Source organism: Delphinapterus leucas, chromosome 6, assembly GCF_059928025.1.
Source record: "Delphinapterus leucas isolate spDelLeu-1000000601 "Yukka" chromosome 6, BTC_Dleu_Yukka2, whole genome shotgun sequence".
NCBI lineage: Eukaryota > Metazoa > Chordata > Mammalia > Artiodactyla > Monodontidae > Delphinapterus > Delphinapterus leucas.
In genome coordinates this window covers 115,300,563-115,312,500 of record NC_143134.1, presented here as the reverse complement: position 1 = coordinate 115,312,500, position 11,938 = coordinate 115,300,563, and the positions used below count along the sequence as shown (strand labels likewise).

At 42.9% G+C, this 11,938-nt stretch overlaps 1 protein-coding gene across 7 annotated transcripts in view; it reads right to left on the bottom strand.

Moving 5' to 3' along the window:
- Positions 1 to 10,882, bottom strand: part of PBX3 (PBX homeobox 3) — a 230,318-nt gene extending 219,436 nt beyond the window's left edge. For 2 of the 7 annotated variants that reach the window (XM_022578733.3, XM_022578735.3), the window contains exons 1-2: positions 10,580 to 10,882; positions 9,564 to 9,637 (exon numbers count right to left, since the gene is read on the bottom strand). In XM_022578733.3, coding sequence (XP_022434441.1) covers positions 9,564 to 9,637; positions 10,580 to 10,779 — 274 coding nt within the window. In that variant the 5' untranslated portion in view covers positions 10,780 to 10,882. The other 5 variants (XM_089913751.1, XM_022578734.3, XM_089913754.1 and 2 more) reach the window with 4 other exon arrangements.
- Between the last annotated feature and the right edge of the window lie 1,056 nt (positions 10,883 to 11,938).

Sequence of the window (11,938 nt, the reverse complement as noted above, 5' to 3'; positions counted from 1 at the left end):
TGACGAGAAAAACTGGAGGGTTCTCACTTATTTGAATAACAAGTGAAAATCTAAAAATACCTTCACTGTACGTTATTACCAACTATATCAGTGGGTTTTATAGTGACAGCCCTGTGCTATAATTTCTGAGAAAACCTCAACATAAAGCTCCATAAACCCAACCATTCCTGTAATGTATCGCCTTATCTAGCACACAATCATTTCAAACACAACTTTTCATGTTAGTATAATTTGTTCAAAAATGGTAATAAATACATCCTTGAAGCCAGAGAAATCATTGCACAATCTATTGTAACTTGTTCTTACCAGAACTGACAGTTAATCCTCGACCCAAGATCCAATGTAGAATATTCCAGTATCACTTGGTTTAATTAAAGATATTCATTATACACATATCTTTTAATGGACCAACACTCCGAATCAACATTATAAATAATCTGGGCCAACTGCAGAGTAATGTCTGTGAACAATTATCACAAAACTAAAACATGGATGGCTGTCAGTCGGTGGCAGAGTTCTTGCTTTCACAATAAATATAAAATCAATTTCCTGTTCTAGTTCCTATTCCAAGTTGAAAATGATATATCTGACTATGAATTCCAACTACCTTCATCCTTAGGGTTTTGTTTTGTTTTGTTTTGTTTTTAAAGAAGAGAGGAGAAAAGAAAGAAACTTATGAGACCACCTAAGTCAATTCTTCCTCATTTGAGGGCACTTGGATAGTAAAGGTTTCTACATAATGTGCACATATGAGCTTGCCATTTCACATATATATATATATTTCTTTAAATGCTGTGACTTCCCCCATCAAACGCCACTCAAGTATTTCAAAAGTCCCTCCCATAATTCCACTATAAATTCCTATTTACAAAGGCTCAGTACATCTGAAAGCTAGTAGTAACCTTTCATTTAAAAAATAATAATATGCAGTTTCAAAAGCTTTTTGTTCCCATTTCAATCAAAAATAACTTCAGGGCTTCCCTGGTGGCGCAGTGGTTGAGAGTCCGCCTGCCGATGCAGGGGACACGGATTCGTGCCCCGGTCTGGGAGGATCCCACATACAGCGGAGCGGCTGGGGCCGTGAGCCATGGCCGCTGAGCCTGCGCGTCCGGAGCCTGTGCTCCGCAACGGGAGAGGCCACAGCGGTGAGAGGCCCGCATACCGCAAGAAGAAAAAAAAAGGAAAAATAACTTCATATGTTTCAAATGAAATTTTGCAAGTAATCAGAGACTAATGAAGACTCATTGATTTAACTAGTTAAGGGAGTCTGAGAAGGGAATGAGAATTTAAAGCAACCAAGTATTTCATTTAGAAGAGCAGCTAATGTGTAGGTACACTAAGTCCTCTTCACTAAGAAATACAATCAGCACTCTTGTCTCAGGAGAGACTCTCATCCCCCTCTGTGTGCACATTCCTGACTCCCACTAACATTAACAAGCACCACACATGCACTCGGAGGAGATGCCAGCCTTGGTAGTATGTATGCATGGCAGCTGTGGTGACTAAATAATCCATAGGGCTCTGAAGAGAAGCTATGGTTTGTTGGGTCTAGAGGCACAGCTACAGTGGTGGAATTCAGACGCTAGAAGCAAGCCTCAATCTGAATGCTTGATCCAAACCCTCTCCTGTCTAACCATACCTCAGATTGTAGTTAAGCCTGGGTTTGGAAATTCTATCCCTAGCATGGTTTATACAGGTAGAGGTTCCATATTTGAGGAAACCTTAATTTTTTCACAGGCCCAGAGTTCTGTCCTCCTCCCCATCCACCACTCCTAACCCAGCATTCACTCATGCATTTCCCCACAATATACAGGAAATCACATAGTAGTTTTATAGAGAGAACATCAAAGGCCTGGCTTAAACCGCAAAAGCAAAATCAGAATCAAGTATGAAACTCCATCTTCAACACGAAAATCAAGTAATATAGTAATCTTAACACAAGAGATATATGCTGAAATGTAAATTCCACAGGTTGTGTAAAGGGCAGAATTTAAAATTAATTCTAATTCTTCCCAGCAATTAGAATTAGGTACTTAAGTCAGAGTCTTAATGCTCATTTAATATAGTTTCCTGAAGCCCCATTCAACAACTTCTTCATCCTTTCCAATGAAGAAAATATTCTTATGAAGTTCAGTTTATACTGAAGACATGGGTGCATAAGCACACATACAAGTTTACACTTCTGAAAAGAAGTGATAACAGTTCACTAGCCATTTTGCTGAAATTGGGCTTTAGAAAAAAAAAGACTAGATGACACAAAGTTCTTAGTATACTTTCATATATAGAGAACACAATGAAAACTTCGTATTTGTTATCCCCAGTTAGGTCAGTTAATATGCAGAAAAATTCTTTAATATTACATCTAAATAATCATGGGGGGGAAATCCACCAATGTTCTAGAAGCTTCTGGAGACCTTTCAATCAATTTTATTTATATGCAAAACCAAGAGAAACTTAAAAAAAAAAAAAAAAAAACACAAAGCTCCTCCTGATGCTAAAGCTCTCAATTTACTGACAGGCAAATGGCTTCATGCTGCCACTTAATCTCATTTCTTGCATAATGCCCTCTAATTAGCATATCAAAGTGAATTAATACTTCTAGGGCATTAGCAATGGGGAAATCTGCTCCAGGCTCACAATAGCAGTTAAGAGAGAGCCAAGAAATCCTCAAAAACACCACAAACCACTTTGCATTGCAAAACTGTTCAATTTATTTATCCTCTCTCTCTAAACACTTTTACCGCACACTGTTTTACTACTGTTCACCAAACAAAATGATAATTGCCAAAGTTACCAGCATCTGTAATGCCTGTTTAGAATCTTAATTTAGATTATGTTGCAGATAATTTCTATATGCAACCATTTGTCCTATTATAAATGTTAATATAGAAACAGAGAAAATGTTGACATTCTCAGTTAATTTGAGTTTGAAATAAAATTTTATGGGATTTTTAAATTTATTAATTTTTTAATGTAAAAAGCCACCTGCTGGACTGTGATGCATAAGAAATATGCTTTGAAAACTGATGTATCACATAAAACAAAACAAAACAAAAAATCATTTTGCCATAACATATGTTGAGTCTCCCAAATAATGGTTTAAACATTGTGAGGAAACAACGGCATTAAAAGGATACATTGTATACCAAGTTCTCATTAATATGATCACACAAAAAGGGTTATTGTTCAAAACAGCTTAACATTTGTAAAGCACTTAAATTGAAGAAAACAAGTACAAAACTTTTAACAATGATTTTTATCCATAATTACTTTTAAATGTTTTCAGTCCAAATGAGTTACTATCACGTAGATATAGTCAGTTAAAAAAAAAAAATGCTATGCCAATTCAACTTAACACATCCTATCACACCAATTTTTTTTTTACTAGACATACACTCAAATTTAGTACCAAAGCAAACTACTGTTACTATCAAAAACTACAAACATCTTATATTTATGGAATATGCCTATTTTAAAAATAACAATAAAGAAGAGATTCTGGTTACTATTCTGCCTACAAAGGGGGTAATTAGAATCAAGTGTTGAAGATTAATGAAATTTATTTTCAAATATGTTCTGTGTCTAAAGGTATATAAAAAGATGGGGTTTTTTCCAGAGGCTCATTCAAGCATTTCCTGCTAATTTATTTGCTAAATATAACACTATCACATAGCTGTGGATAGCAATTTGTGTGTTTGATTAACTTCTATAACTTTGTAAAAAATCTTTTAGCCAGATCTAAAAAACTTTGACCAATTCACACTACATAGTGATATAAATTATTTACTCTCTTCATATGTAAAGACTCAAATGGCCTACTGAAGTAGAGCAAATGCTTGAAAAGGTCAACATGGGAGGGGGGTGTGCAAGCTTTGTTAGTCAGTTACTACCTAAATCATGCTGATCACACTGATAAATGGCTAAAACACAAGACTGCTGAGAAAACAAATAAAACATAATTCTCATAGTGTCAATATTGAAGTAATAAATACCTAAAGTTGTTCACGTGTACATAGAGGAAAAATAATCTAAAAATCCTTATTTAACTTGATGTGTTTGGTGCTGATGCGTTAAGTATTTATTCTGAATAGATACCTCAATGGTATGAGTACAAAATAAAGCGATGACTGATTTAGGGTGTGGTTCATGAAATGTGGTTTTCATTCTTCATAGCCGTACTTCATGGAACTTCATCCTACACAATGCCACCATAGACTATCAAAATATACATAATCCAAATAAAACATTAAACTTAAATGTCTTGGAAGTAGCCATTTACAAAATTTGTAAACAGAAATCTAAAAGTACAAGCAAAATTAATTAAAAGGAAAAGGATCCTAACATGAAAGATATACACACATATATTTTATGAAAGCCAGTGAACCGATGTGTTCTTTGAGGCAAGGCAAGGCTTCCTTTGCCACTGTATTAATATACTTCTGATTCAGAATAAAATTATGTAAATTAGTATAATAAAATAACATAGTAAAGTCCCAAATAAAAACCAGAACTACACAAATCTATAATAAAATGAAGTCCACTAAAACTGAGGCATGAAAGAATTACTTGCACAGATCAAGTTAGTATTGACAATAGGGTTCAATATCCTTTTACTGGGAAAAAAAAAAAAGGGTTGGAAGACAGGTCCATACTTTAAAGATAATACCTGCTTGACACCTTAGATCATGAAGTTCCAAACCAGTAGAGAAGTAAGATTTTTTTTTTCTAAGTTGTCTATGAACGTATTACATGTATTGTCTTCTAAGGATGGGAGAGGAAGAGTAAAGAAAGTTAGAAAAACATCACTCTTTTACATCCTCCCTCAAAATTTCCTTAAAAAGCTCCAGTAAGTTAAACAAATCCATAAAAATAGAAAACAAAAAATATTCTTAAACTGCTCTGAGGAAAAATTTGTAATAAAGCAATACAATTTATGACATTTCCAAGATAAACTAACTTTGTATTTTTTCCCGTTTAAGCATTTAATATTTCCAATGTAAACAAGCCATAATGCCTAAAACTGATATGAAATTTACATCGTTAAAGGTCCATTAAAATTTGCTTCAAAATAATTTTGAAAGGGTGGGAGTTACAGAGAACACAAGATTGGCCAAGTGTTGCTAACTGCTGAAGGTGGGCAATGAGTTCATGGGGATTCAAGTTTCTCTTCTCTATGTATATTTTACATTTGAAGTTGTTCATAATAGAAAGTTTTTTAAAACTAGAAAATAAGTTCACAAAAATGAATCATGTATGGAACAGTGCATTTGTTTTTAAAACTTTGGAACAAATAATGATAACTATATTGGAAGTATCTCAAGAGCAACTTAAAAGAATGTACGCAACATATATAACATTTAGACTCACATATAACAGTTTTCACCTTTCTTGTTAAATTTTCACTTGATGGAATATTTGGGTTTTATACACTGGGAATTGAAGAATTACATGGCACTGAAGAAGAAAAATGAACAAATTTTTATATTGAAGCATTAAAATAAAAGAAAACAAACCAGAAAGACACCATGAGTCTCTAAACCTTTAGAGTCAGAATTAAATAGAGAGGTGTTGACTGAGAGTACTTGCCTTACCCCTCTGAAAGCTAGTCACACTTACAGCAGTAAAGATAAAAGGTTTAATCATAAATATCATATTCTAAGTGCATATAAAAACTCACAAGCTACCTTCTTGATCCAGTTTTGATATGTAAAATCCTTATGACTCTTTCTAGGGAGGGTTCCTTTAAAAGGAAAGCATTTTTAATAGTAATTTCCTTCTTCTCCTTAAACATAAAAAATACTTCAACCAGTCCAACCAGGCAAGCAGGCCTTTCTCTTCCCCTGCGGACACCTCCTGCAGTAGAGAAGTTCATTAAGTTTTATGATCTTCCCAAGTCAGTCCTGCTTATAAGCCTCACAAAGGCCACAAATCTGGCAAACCATCATGTATGCCATTAGACATTACTAGTAAATGAATGCTATTTAGGGTTTGTGGTGGCAATAAATCAGAGTTTGGTTGGCAGCTATCAATGTGGAGTATTTTAACCTACCGTTTAGAAAGGAAAAGGTTATGTTGATTTTTTTTTTAATACACAACATTTTTTAACAATATGACTCAGATTATATACTGTTGAACTTTCATTTTAAAATTTTTTAAATACATTTTTTTCTCAAAAAGAGCCATTTCCTTCATTCAAACTCTCATAATTAAGGGCTTTGGAAAGAAGACAGATTTATGAGGATGGAATCCTCTCACAAAGTACTTCAACAATCAAGATTAAGGTGGCCAGAAAGATGTGAGGGAATGCCCCCAAAGAAGTATGTAGATGAGGAGACCTCATAGCATCACGGATATTTAATGATAGATAGATGGTAAAATATGACTAAAAAAAAAGAGAGAGAGAAAGAAATCTTAACATATCAACAATTACCTCACTGGTTGCTTACTTAGTTTAAAATGGACAAATATCTTGTTTTAAAGCCTGTAACTTTCAGGTGCTTTCAAAATGCATAAATACCAAAATTCAACAATGACAGATATTTCTGCCCCAAAATAACTGTATGATAAATTTTATGAAAGAACACATTTTCAAGAAAAAGCAAGCATCTCATAGTATACTTTTCCTACCTCTGAACAAGAAAAAAATATAATTGTGGTAGATTACTCATTTATATGTCAGAAGGGAAAATACCTTTTCTTATTTGGTAGGAGGGAAAAAAGATGTTTTCCAAACTAAATCCCTCATGTGCATCAGAACTTGCAGTGCTCACTGCCTGATCAGAAACCTCAAAATCTACTGGGCAGATCTACAAATACGTGGATTTTTTTTTAATGATTCTGTCTTATTTTAGAAAAAGCATAACTGAAATGACATTATCCATTGAAAGGACAGCTTTACCCCCCATCTCCCCACTAGTCAACCCCTTACCCCTCTATTGTGCAGGACAGAGTCATCACGTAATGTTCCCAGTTTCTATTACAAATGACTAGGTAAACTTTCTCTAGGTTATAGAGAATTAATCTTTGGATACTATGTTATTAGATTTAATAAAATGATTTTTTAAAAAGCATTATGCAATATACATTATATCCTACAATGCTTATAAGTTCACTGTTTCCAAAGCATGACTGTGGGAACAGATTGGGGGTGTGGGGGGAGGCCTGGAATTTGCTGTCCCAGTTTCTTTGCTTCAGTAACACTAATGTCTACACAGCTGTTTTATTTCAAATCAAGGATTCTGAGCCCAGCGTCCCTGTCTCCTTCTAAGACTAGTTTTGGAGTGAGGTGGAGCTATGGGTAGCAGGGGAGAAAGGAAAGCAGAGAAAGAGCTTCACCCCCATCAATCATTCAGTACTTAAATCCCGTCCCTCTTGAGCTCAGAGAGGCTGGCAGGAAGATGCCTCTGCCCAAGACAGCCGCCTTTACTCTTTGTCGGCTGTTGGCTTTTACAAAAGAGATAACGTGCAAACTTGGATCCGCTGGCCAAAGCACAAAAAGAGGATCTAATTTACAAGTTATCACTGAAAGCCTCACAAACAATTTTCAAAACACAAAAATTTCTTTTGTCAGCTACCTCTTGCTTCTTAAACAGCAAGCGCCCTGCCAAAGCTCTCTCTGCCAGTAATCCCAGACTCTGAAAAGGCTTGTTTCTTTTTTGTAACTCACCTTTGACATGAGGTTGACTATACTTTCCTTTCAGAATGGTGTAACTTAAGTCTTGTGCAAATAAGCAACTAGAGGACTTACGCTTCCTAATTGAATTCTGCCTGCTGCTAAACGTCTAAACAAGAAAAGCAGTTTGCTGGGTTTGGTTCTCAAGCTAGCTAGGCCAAAACTTTAAATAGGCAAAATAATAAATACAAATCATGAGGAGGGGGTGAGAGGGGAGGGACATCAATCCCCTCTTCGAGTAACATAAAGCCGTATAAAGTTGAATCAATCTTAATATTCACAACATAGTCAATACCCCAGTGCTTAGCTGTCAGCAGAAACTGAAGTGGAGCCCTGATAGCAAGAAAACCCTTGGACATTAAGCAACATAATTTACTGAGAATTACGCACTTTTAGGCTTCTAAACTAAGAATCTTCAAGATTTAATGCTTGATGTCTCATTTTATAGTCAGATAAAAATTAGCTATGTTTTAAATCACAATGCTTTCTAAAGGTAGCTAAAAATCAACAGAGTAAAAGTTAGTAATTTTAAATGCCTGTGGTTTTCAAAATGTAAAATACATCTTAAAAACAATCACTCAACATTAAGAAACCATGCATACTATGTGAATGAAAAGCAGGAAAAGCACCCTTTAAGGCTCTCAATATTTGTTGTTAATTATGGTTTTAGCATATATTTTAATACACAGCAATAACCCCTCACCTTTTATTGATTACTTTTAGGATCAGAATAGAATTGCAGGGTGAAAAATCTGTTTAAAAGGAGGGCAACTCTCCTACCAACTAACAATTATATACAGTGTGCTATTATTTGTACACTCAATTTAAACACAATCACATTTAACCTTTTAAATATCTCCACTTAAACACTGCTATAGCCTAGACTTTAACTTTCCCTTCTTTTCTCTTGCCAACTTAAAAAATGGCAACTTTATAATACTGTATACCCAGCATACATACATACATACACACACACACACACACACACACTTGTTCACCATATACAGGGAAGATCACGCCAAATAGGACCTAAAACATCTAGATTAAATCTCTAATTCCACTTGAGTCGCTACTATCACCTCAAGACTAAAATATCTTCAATTTTAAAAAGTCTAACAAGGAAACTAAGTTGAAATGAATTGTCAGAAATTTGTCTAATATGTATTTGTAGTTTTCATTCCAGCACTTCTGTAAAAGCTGTCTCCTCATATATTCCCTGCCTTGAACACTTCAAAAATTGCTCAACCTGCACCTGTGGACCTTTTTCTACTTCATAAAATATATTAAGTATGCTTACAATGTAATGGCTTTAAACATAAAATTTAATAAAAGTATTAATAGATGTAATAAATACATTGTATATGCCTAAACATATCATTACCCTTCCTGCTTCTTAAAAGTAGTATTCCCAACTAAAACACTATTTCAAACATGGTACTGGGGTCTGTTCAATTGCATCTATTCTTCTATCTGTGGAACCGAAGCTTAAGGCTACGTAAAACAAAGTTCGGAATATGCTTCTCCCCGGGTCTCGGTCCCTGGCATCCAGTCTCCCGTTGCTCCTTTTAAAAACTGACATACAAACAAGGCGAAAGGAGCAGGAAAGGGTGGCAGGCGCTCCCGGCCCTCTCCCCGCCTGCAGCCAGGGGTGGCCGCCTGGTGACTGCGACCCAGACCCGTCCGCATCTACACTTCATTTTACACAAGGAGCGAAATTAAGAAATCGACTCCAGATTTATTGCAGTTTTTTCTCACGATCAGGAGGTGGGAAGGAAAGAATGATCAAAGATGGCGGTGCCCAAAAGCAGCAGCTCTCAACTGGAGAGTCGAAGGAGTAGCTCGGACCCCACCTCGGGGGTCTCCGGGCCCATTGCGGGGCGCAGCGTCTTACCTGTTTTCTCTTTGATCTCACACAGGACGCTGAAGAGCGCGGGTTTCATTCTGTGACAGTTCAGGGCATGTTTCCTTAAAAAACAAATAGCAAAACACAAAGGTATTAGCATCACCTATGGAATAATATGGCGCCTTCCTTTAAGTTAGACCCAATATTTAATTCCGGCCCCCTATTTTGGAAGGCTCTTTTGAACCACCGCAAGTCAACCGAAACTCAAGTTGACTAGTTAGCGACAGCCGACAACCTCCGGCGGCTAAAGCTCCAGCCCGCACGAAGCACGACCCATCTGCCTGGCAGTCAGCAGTCTCGGCCACCGCGGGACGCGAACCTGCTCGGGGAGCCGCGATCCGGGGGCAGACGGCGGCGACCCGCGGGAGGCGACGGCGTGGAGGGGCTCCTGCGTCCGCCCTCCGCCGGGGGAGCGGGCGCTGCGCGGGCGACCGGCCGGCTGCGGCCAGCGGGCGGTGACAGCTCGGCAAAGTTTGCGAGGCGGCCCTCCCTTCCCGAGAACTTGGCCGCCCGCGCCCGGACCCGCCGGGGAACCGCCCATCGCCCAGCGCCCGGGCTGGGGCGGCCGCCCGCACGGCGAGGTCGTCCCGCGGCCAAGCGGAGCCGGGCGCTGGGACCCTGGGCCGAGGAGAAAGTTGCACTTCCCTCAAGTGCGGCCCGGGGCCCGCTCGCGGCGGCGTGCACCCGGGTCCAGGCGGGAGGTTTGAATCCGTGCGAGGGGGCCGGGCTGCCAGAGAGCCTGACTAGGGGGGCGGGTGAGAGACACCCACAAAATCCACGCGGCACGAAGTCCGTCCCGCGCCCCGAGAGCAACTTTGCCGACTCCCACCCGCGTCGAGGAACGCCAGGGCAAGTCCCCCCGAGGCCCGGGCCGGCGGCCTGTTTTCGGAGAAAGTTCCCCGCCCCGGGCTGAGGACCCGGCCCGGGCGCCACCCCGGCCCCGACTGTGCCGCGGGCCCGGCTCCCGCACACACACAAAAGATGCTTAATGAGACGACACCAACTTTGCTTGCGCCTCGTCCAAGCTCTGGTCGGTGATGGTCATGATCTGGTGGAGGATGTCGCCGATGTCCTGCTTCCTGCCGTCGCCGTCCGCCCCTTCGTGGCCGTGCGGGGGAGGCGGCAGGGCCATGCCCCCCTGCACCGAGTGGCCCGCCAGGTTCACCCCGGCCAGAGTCTGCAGCATCCTGGATTGATCGTCCATCCCGCCGCGCGCGGGCGGGAGCGGGCGGCGGCGGCGGCCGAGGCGAAGGCTGAGGCGGCGGCGGCGGCGGCGGCGGCGACGAGGGAGGAGAAGAAAGAGGGGGAGGGGGAGGGGGAGGCGGCCGCGCGCTCCCCGCCCGCGCGGGGAGGGGGCCGCCCGGCCGGCGGGGCCCGCGGCTGAGGCGGTGCGGACGGGCGCCCGGTCTGGCTTCCGCCGCCGCCGAGGCTGAGGAGAAGCGGCGGGCGGAAGCGCCGGGCTCCGCGTCGGTGGCGGAGGCGGAGGCAGCGGCGCCCGCTGCCCTCACGCGGCCGCCGCGCCGCCTCCTCGCCGCCGCGCGCCCCGCCGGGTAGCCCCGCTCAACTTGCTTCTCAGCGCCAGCCGAGTTGCCGGGACGCCCGCCGCCCCCCGCGCCAGTCTGCGCACTCCCTTCCCTCGGCCGCCGCCGCCGCCGCCTCCGCCGCCTCGGCCGGGCGGGATCCGAGCCCCAGCGGCCCCGGGGGAGGGAGCGGCGGCGGCGGGCGGCGGCGCAGGAGGCCGGCGGGCGGGCCGAGGGGAGCGGAGGAGGAAAGTTTGGGAGCGGGCGGACTGGCGCTGCGGGTACGCGAAGCCCGATGGAGGGCCCCGGCGGGCAGTGCGCGGAGCGGACAGCAGATTGATGGGGCGGAAGAAGTCGCCGCCGCCACAGCCGGAGCCGCGCACCCTGCCAGCGGACCGGACTCGAAGGCCGCTCGGCTGAGGGATTGACAGGCTGCCAGTGCCACTCACTCACTGCGGCCCCAGCGGCCGGGGGGAGGGGCGGGGGCAAGCGGGAGGGCGGGGGAGTGCTCTGCACGCACCGCCCCCGGGGGCGGTGCGCGCGCTCATTGGGCCTTGCGCCTCCCGCCGCCGTCGCTGGCACCGCCCCCGGGCTTCGGCCCGGCCCCTCTGGCCTCTGATCCCCTGCGCCCGAGAGCGCGCCACGGGATCCTCAAGTCTCATCGCGTCCTCGCCACCCGGGATGGGCCGCCTCGGCCCGCAAACGTGCCCACACCCCGATTCCTGCTCCCTAGTGTTAGCAGTCATGGGTGCCAAGAGTTATGGACGGGACACGGGGCAACTCGCTCCAAGGCCAACCATGTGCTTCCCCGCAGCGCCGTGAGCTTCACGCCTCGGACAGCGC